This window comes from Nicotiana attenuata, chromosome 2 (assembly GCF_001879085.1).
Source record: "Nicotiana attenuata strain UT chromosome 2, NIATTr2, whole genome shotgun sequence".
NCBI lineage: Eukaryota > Viridiplantae > Streptophyta > Magnoliopsida > Solanales > Solanaceae > Nicotiana > Nicotiana attenuata.
Window position 1 is genome coordinate 21,597,538 of NC_031990.1, and position 8,314 is coordinate 21,605,851.

General features: G+C 40.5%; 2 protein-coding genes across 2 annotated transcripts in view; both read left to right on the forward strand.

The window, feature by feature from the left end:
* Positions 349-8,314, forward strand: part of LOC109205179 (putative SOS response-associated peptidase YoqW) — a 16,648-nt gene continuing 8,682 nt past the window's right edge. The window contains exons 1-2 of the mRNA XM_019367861.1: positions 349-615; positions 768-924. Coding sequence (XP_019223406.1) covers positions 521-615; positions 768-924 — 252 coding nt within the window. The 5' untranslated portion in view covers positions 349-520. The remainder of the gene's footprint in view (positions 616-767; positions 925-8,314) is intronic.
* LOC109205188 (RNA-directed DNA polymerase homolog) lies at positions 3,697-6,152 on the forward strand. The gene has a single exon (XM_019367870.1). The coding sequence runs from the start codon at positions 5,227-5,229 to the stop codon at positions 5,908-5,910; it is 684 nt and encodes a 227-aa protein (XP_019223415.1). The 5' UTR covers positions 3,697-5,226; the 3' UTR covers positions 5,911-6,152.

Below are 8,314 nucleotides of genomic sequence, written 5' to 3' on the forward strand. Positions count from 1 at the left end.
CCCGGTGATGAGGGGAAGGAGTACATGAAACATGTAAAACATGATGATTTTGGGAAAGGTGGATTGAGGAGAGTAGCATAAAAAACAAAAAATATTTTATACTCTCGAATCAATCACCAGAAAATATTTTTTCGAAAAAAGTTTTTCACTCACCAACCAAATAAAAAAAAAAGTGGTAAAATCACACATTTTTAGAAAAACATTTTTCATGGAAAATATTTTCTCTCGTACCATACACACCCTTAATTTGCCCCAATTTCCCTTGCGAAACGAAAGGATTTGAGAAAAAACAGACAAAAAAAGAATCTCAAATCACTAGACCGGTGCTACTCTAATCAAACGGTCATTAGCAAGCTGCACATTCCAAAACAACATATATTACCAAAACACCCGTGCGGTTCCCCTATTTCCTTCCCGCCTTTGCTTCCTCCTAGTTGACACCTTCCAGAATCGAAAAGCGAGAAACACCAAAATACACACACACAGAATCGCCGATTAACTGATAGAAGTGCAGGAACTAATGTGCGGAAGAGCTCGGTGTACTCTCAGGGCCGATGATTTTCCCCGGGCTTGTCAACTCGACGGCCGCCGCGTCCGTCACGTTGACATGAACCGGTAACCGCTTTCTTCTTCAGCTTCTAATTATTTTCAAATTAAACAGTTTACTGTTCAGTAGCTATAGGGTTTTTAGAAAGATGTTGGTGGAAAGTTGATGTTTCTTAACTTAAAAATTTTGAAAATGAAATTGTGTAAGCCCTTTTTTTTAGGTATCGGCCGTCGTATAATGTGTCGCCGGGGTTCAATGTACCAGTGGTAAGGAGAGAAGACGAGTCCAACGACGAAGGCGTTGTTCTTCATTGCATGAAATGGGGTCTCGTTCCTAGCTTCACTAAGAAAACCGAAAAGTCTGACCATTACAGGATGGTAATTTCAACATTGCTTTCCTAATTTGCCATTAATTATGCTTAACTACGCAGTAATTTTCTATTTGGTTTGAAGAGTACCTTGTTGGAGCATTTGACTATATAGACTCAGAGTTTATAGTATATTAGCTCAGTCCTCAAGAAATGGAAAGTGCTTGTGATAGATGAACTGATTACAGATTGAATGAGTGTATTAACTTTTGTTTTCACTATTGTCTTTGTAGACTGCCATGTCACATTATATGATGTGGTATTAAATACTTAAGTTATTGCATTAGCACTTAAAATTTATTCATTAAGTATAACATAAAGTATTAGTTACCTGAAAAATACTAAAACTTAAATTTTATATGCCCATGATTTTCTAAAATATCGGAAAACATGCTAAAAATAAGGTCTATATTTTCTAAAGTAAATAAAGTATAAGTTTATGAAACTAACCATTTAAATTTTACTGAACTCTGAGCACTTATTAGTCCAAGTACCTTCAATTACTTTGGAGATTAAAGCTGCTTCACCAACCCCGCCCCATATACAAATTTATTTCATTTTCACTGCATTTACCTACATTTGACTAGTTTAGAAAAACAAACTTGTTAATTTTAATTTAGATTTAAAAAAAAAAAACTACTCCGCCCTGTTTATGATTTGTCATGCCCCGCCGTGCCCCATTGCCATCTATATCAAAGATAATTCAAGTTAATCTTTCTAAGGAAATATAACTTAATCATTATGTTAATTGGTGGACCGCCTCATGAACAATGGATGGAGAAGGTAGGAGAGGTAAACACGTGGGATGCTACACCACTTTGGTGTAGGATCGTTAGACTATAATTCTTACACAACAAATTAGTCAATTCCTAGCTGAATATAACAACATGACAATGTGATGTCTGATACGATATGGTATCTGCACCTAATGCCCCCTTAATCAGTTCTATATTTTTGAATAAATAAATAAATTCATGCACAACATGCTTTGAAGGACGAGAAGCATTTATATCTGCTAATTTTATAGTTTTATCAACATTTCAAGTGGAAAAAACGGAATTCTTGAACAAGTGTGCTTGATTTTATTTTTTTAATATTCTTCCATTCATGTGAACAATACTTTGAAATTCTATTAAAGACTCTATACTAGTTAAAAATATATTGGATGAAGTTCTTAAACAATTAGACAAATGAGTTAGTCGCCATTTTAGAGTATATTTTTTTCACCTATACCCCAGAATTAATTTTAACTTACTAGTATTAGTTTGAGAGAATCTTAAAAACTAGTTGAATCCAAGGTAAATGCTCGTTCATTTAAAATACAAAACATTAAAATAGTCCACATTTACAAGGATCAAAGAACCGACATTTGGTGAACCATACTGTTATGACTGATATTGGGCAAGATGACAACATGGATGATGGGTCAACACGAGAACAATCTGATGGGCCAATTGGACTGCTGAGGAGAAGCAAACGAAATAAATGACCAGCCCAAAGATTGAAGGACTACGTGCGGAAACCTGTTTAGTGGGGAATATGGATGAACTATAATGGGTAGTGGGGAATACGGTTAAATAGCAATGTGTGGGAATCACTTAAATAGCATATTGATAGCATAGTAGTAGTAGGTTGAATTTGATAGAATCTCTCCTAATCCTCTTCGTCTCAGTACCTCTATTGCCTACTTCTATTCTGTTTCCTTCCCCTCTCATTTATCCTTATCTCTTTAGTTATTGTTGTTTATAGTTTGCAAGTACTTTTCTTTAATAGAAATCCAGTTAGTTTCCTTTGAATTATTGTGTGATATTTGAGATTAGAACATTTGGTGCTTTCATTGACTTGTTCGCTATGTCGGACAAGACTAAAGATCCCGCAGACCCTTTGATGGAGATGCGTGAAACTCAGTCTGGATTTTCACGCGACCTGGCTGACTTTCGCTCTGCTCTAGCACAAAATCAGAAGGTAATGCAAGATATTGTGTCTCAACTAACTACCTTATCCTCCCAGCAACGTCCATCTATACCTGATACTACTGGTCACAGTGGTCTTGATCTACAACTTCATCCATCGTCCCAGGGGTGTCCTATCCAACTTTAAGGCATAAGCCGGCGCCAGTCAAACTTGGACGTTTTCATGGTGATAATGTTGAGGCTTGGGTCTTCCAAGCAGAGAGGTATTTCAAATTTTATTCCATTGAGGATTCACATAAACTGACCCTTGCGTCATTTTATTTGGATGGGGAAGCTTTGGATTGGTATCGCTGGCTTTATAGAAACAAGCAATTGATTGACTGGGATAATTTTGCGGATAAGCTTCGTAGTCGGTTCAAAAAACGCTTGTTGCTGAAACCGGAGGGTCGTTTGTCCAAACTCAGGCAATTGAGCACCGTCGCGGAATATCTCTCCAGGTTTGAAGCTATCTCTAATGAGACTATGGCTCTACCAGATGAATTTCTAATTGAGTGTTTTATTTCTCGACTGCGGATGGACATACAAACTGATGTTTCAGTGCATGAGCCCACAACACTAGGCCAGGCTATTTCTTTGGCCCATAAGTACGCAGTGTTAAAAATAGCGTAAAGCGAGGAAAAACGACAACCCCCATTTCACGAAAAGCGAGAAGCGAGAAGCGAAGCGCCCGCTTTTTTTAAGTGAAGCGGAATTTAAAAAAAAAAAAAAATAATTGGGCAGAAACTTGGCAGAAACTGGGCAGAATTTTTTTGAAAAAAATTTGCCAGCATTTCGGCGCTTTTTGGACGTTTAGAAAGAAAAAGAAAAAAAGAAGAAGAAGAAAAATAAAAAGAAGAAAAAGAAGAAAAAGAATGAAAATAAATCTGGAAAACATACCTGTTGAAACTAAGTTGCTGTTGTACTGTTGAAGTCTTGAAGAAGAAGAAGAAGAAACCTAGTTTGCCTGAACAAATCGCTGCTTGAAGTCAGGAAGAAATCGCTGGTTTGAAGAACCCTAGTTTGCTGCTAAAGAAATCGAAGAAGTGCTAAAACAGAAATAGCGATTTGGGTCTTTTGAAAAAAGACTTTGGGTCCTTTTAATTGAAAAATCGTCCGCTTCGATCGCTTCTGGGCGCTTCACCGCTTTTCGCTTTTTAGAGAGAAGCGGTCGCTTATGCATACCTGAGCCGCTTTTAACACTGCTAGCGATACCCCTCCCGCTCCGCTTCGCTTCTCGCTTAAAGCGAGGAAGCGCCTGCTTTTTTTAACACTGTAAGTACGAGCAGAAGTCTTTAGTGTCTAAAGAGCCCATAAGTAAATTTCCTTACTCCAAACAGCCCCCTCTGTTGCAAGCCCTTCGGTGTCTAAACCACCTTTGCTTCCAACTCCTCCTTCCAAACTAGCCTTACCTCCACCTCCCCCATCTACCTCCAATCCATCTTATTCAACCTCGAAATTTCCTGTCAAACGCCTTTCCCCTGCTGAGATTCAACAACGACGTGAGAAGGACTTTGCTTTTCTTGTGATCAAAATAACTCTCCTGGTCATAAATGTAAACCTTTTCCCCATCTCTTGATCATCACAGATGAGACATCTGACTTGGTTAACTTCTCTGATTCATTTGTTCCCGATGATATCTTGGCCGAGGAGCTTCAATGCCTCGAGGTTCAATTGCACTCGGCTATATCCTACCATGCCTTGGCAGGTGGAAATTCCTCGACCACCTTACGATTTTGTGGCCATGTTAATGGCTCCCCAGTTCAGGTGTTGTTGGACGGTGGGAGTACCCATAATTCTATTCAACCCTGGGTAGCAAAATTTCTGGATCTTAAGGTGGATTCTACCCCGAATATTTCAATGGTGGTTGGGAGTGGTCAGCGTCTCCAATGTGAAGGAGTGATTCGTGATGTTCCTCTCACTATTCAAGGGTGTCTCCTTTCTCTTGAGCTATATGTCCTTTCTTTCCAGGGTGCTGATGTTGTCTTGGCTTGCTACTCTTGGCCCAGTAGTAAAAGATTATAGTCGCTGCTGTTTTGAGTTCACTCTGGCTGGAACTCGCTATGTTTGGAATGGTGAACCACCGCTTGAGGTTCAACCTGTACAACTTCAAAGTCTGCGGCGTTTGGCCTCTATGGATGCAATAGCTTCATACTTCTGCTTGGAACTTGTTCAGGATGTTGGTTCTTCAACCCCTTCTTATCCTCCTGAGTTGTCTAATGTCTTGCAAGATTTTCGAGATGTTTTTGGCAAACCACATGGTCTACCTCCAGCTCGTTCCCAAGACCATGCTATCCACTTATTGCCAATGGAAGGATCTGTGAATGTGAAACCATATCGTTATCCGTATTTTCAGACAAGTCATGGAGCAGTTAGTTGGGAATATGCTTCGGGAAGGCATTATTCGACCCAGTACAAGCCCATTTTCTTCTCCAGTTCTTTTGGTTCGAAAGGACGGTACGTGGCGATTTTGTGTAGATTACAAAGCTCTGAATGCTATCACTGTGTGTGATAGGTTTCCCATGCCCTCTGTGGATGAATTATTCAATGAATTATACGGCGCTCGATATTTTTCCAAGCTGGATTTGTTATCTGGCTATCATCAGATCCGTATTCGACCTGAGGATGTTGCTAAGACTGCATTTCGCACTCATGAGGGTGACTATGAATTTTTAGTGATGCCTTTTGGTCTATTGAATGCACCCTCGACTTTTCAAGCCACAATGAATTGCGTATTTAGGCCATATCTTCGGAAATTCGTACTTGTATTTTTTGATGACATTTTGGTATATAGTGGCTCATGGGATTTGCATCTTCAGCATTTGGCAACAGTCCTTCAAGTGCTTCGTGACAACTGCTTAGTTGCAAAAGAATCTAATTGTCTATTTGGCCAACAACAAATAGACTATTTAGGACACGTGATTTCCTATGACGGTTTGACTGTGGATCCTCCCAAAATTCAGGGTATATTAAATTGGTACTCCAAAGAATGTCAAAGAAGTGCGAAGTTTTTTGGGATTAACGGGCTATTACCGTCGCTTCATTAAGCATTACGCTTCCATGGCTAGTCCTCTCACTGATTTGCTTAAAAAAGATGCATTTCAGTGGAATGCTTGTACTCAAGCTGCCTTTGATACATTGAAGCAGGCCCTTGGCTCAACACCGGTGTTAGCATTGCCAAATTTCTCCAAGGAGTTTCGTCTGGAGACTGATGCATCCGGGACTGGTATTGGTGCCGTGCTGTCTCAAGATGGACACCCAGTTGCTTATTTTAGCCAGCAATTGTGTCCCCGAATCCAGAAAGCCTCGGCTTATCATCGAGAGATGTTTGCCATTACTCAGGCTGTGAGTAAGTGGCAACAATATTTGCTTGGGAGACATTTTGTTATTTATACGGATCAGCAGGCTCTCAAAAATCTCATTGACCAGGTCATACAAACTCCGGAACAACAACAATGGCTTGGTAAGCTAATGGGATATGATTTTTCTATTATCTACAAGCCTGGGCGTACCAATTTGGCGGCGGATGCTCTATCTCGGCACCATTTTGCTCAATTTTTGGCTATCTCGAGTCGCTCGTTTGATTTGGAGAAGGAATTACAGCAAGCAAATTCTTCCCATCCTGAGTTGTTTGATTGGCAAACACACCTGGCTTCATCTGTTGCAAATTCTTCTGATTTTCTTTTCAAGGAAGGCCTTTTATTGTTTCGAGGACGATTAGTGATTCCTTCTGATTCTTCCTTGCGTCTTGTGAGAAAGCACGGGAGAAAATATATTATTAATGTATATTCATATGTTACAATGAGCCCTATATATATACACACATAACATGTCCTACTCCTAATATATATTGGATTAGGGTTATTTATTTACTCCTATTTACATGACTATTCTAACACTCCCCCTCAAGCTGGTGCATATAAATCATATGTACCGAGCTTGTTACATATGTAGTTAATACGAGGACCAGTGAGGGACTTGGTGAAAATATCTGCAAGCTGATCATTCGACTTCACAAACTTTGTAGCAATATCTCCCGAGAGTATCTTTTCTCTAACAAAGTGACAGTCAATCTCAATGTGTTTAGTTCTCTCATGGAACACTGGATTTGACGCAATATGAAGAGCAGCTTGATTATCACACACAAGTCCCATCTGACTAATCTCACCAAATTTCAACTCCTTGATCAACTGTTTGATCCAAATTAGCTCAGCAGTCAAGGTGGCGTCCGGATGGTAAGGTTGTCGTCTAAAGCTCGTCTTGTTGCACAAAGGTATACTCAGATATTTGGGGCTCGACTTACAGTGATACCGTTCTCGTTCTGTGGCTAAAGATAGAGCATGCAGTGCTCCCGCCTTTTATCTATCCACTGGCTGTTGCGTTCGCAACAATTGGCCCCATCTAGGTCAAGCTGGACATGTACAGAAGCTTTTTTACAGACGGTGACCCGTTCGAGGATAGTTTATATGAGCGAAACCTTACCTGGGTTTGGCTTGCTCAGATATGCGGGAGTCTCGTGGCTTTGTATTGTCGCTTGCAGTCCGGGTCACTTTAGTTGCGTACTGGCGACAGCAGCAGTCTCCTACGGAGTACATGGGGTTTGGTTCTAGTGTTCAGCCACAGCGTTATTCGAGAATTTCTGGCAAGATTCAAGAGAGTGAGATGTGCACTGATCGATTTGTGTATTCCTATCGGCAATGTTCTGCACTCGAGTCTCTCGGTATTTATCTGGTTGGTCTATGTTTGAACGACATTGGTGATTACCCGGACAGATGAGCGCATGACCAGGATGGTCATTACTAAATTGAAGCAACATTCTCTTCGAACACTTGTTCGACTAAGGATCCTGGGCAAACTAAAGTATTTTTACTGGGTATTGGAAGGCGCGCGAGTTCTAGCTCAAGGTTGTTTGATCTCACAACGAAAGTATGCCTTAGATATTCTTGAAGACGCAGGAATGCACAGTTGGTAGAGACGCGGTGACATGCCGATTGGATGCCCGAATTCTAAACTTATGCCCAGGACAGGCGGGAGCCCTCTTAGCGATGCTCGCAAGATATAGACGGACTTGTAGTTGGTAAATTAAAGTGACCATACTTACAGTGACCAAGACCTGACATTTCCTTTTCTGTGAGTTGTTTGAGTCAGTTTTATGGATTCTCCGTGTGATAGTCATTGGGATGCAGAGTTGTTGCATTCTTCGTATATAACATCAGCTCCAGCAAGGTTTTATTGTCTTGAGCGGGTCAGAGGCATGAACGAGATCGTTGGTACTCAGAATGCTGATTCGGGCAGGATCACCCTTCTGATACGACCGTTCTACAGTATCTGGCATATTGTGTCTTGGTAGGAGGAATTTGGTCTGAAAGAGCAAGCGAAACAGAATTGTGGTTGCTCGGTCTAGTGTCAGAAGCAGAATATCGAGCGATGGCTTATGGCGACATTGTGAGG

What these genes read in the sequence shown, in the direction of transcription:
- LOC109205188 (XM_019367870.1), top strand. Translation starts at nt 5,227, where the DNA reads ATGGAGCAGTTAGTTGGGAATATGCTTCGGGAAGGCATTATTCGACCC.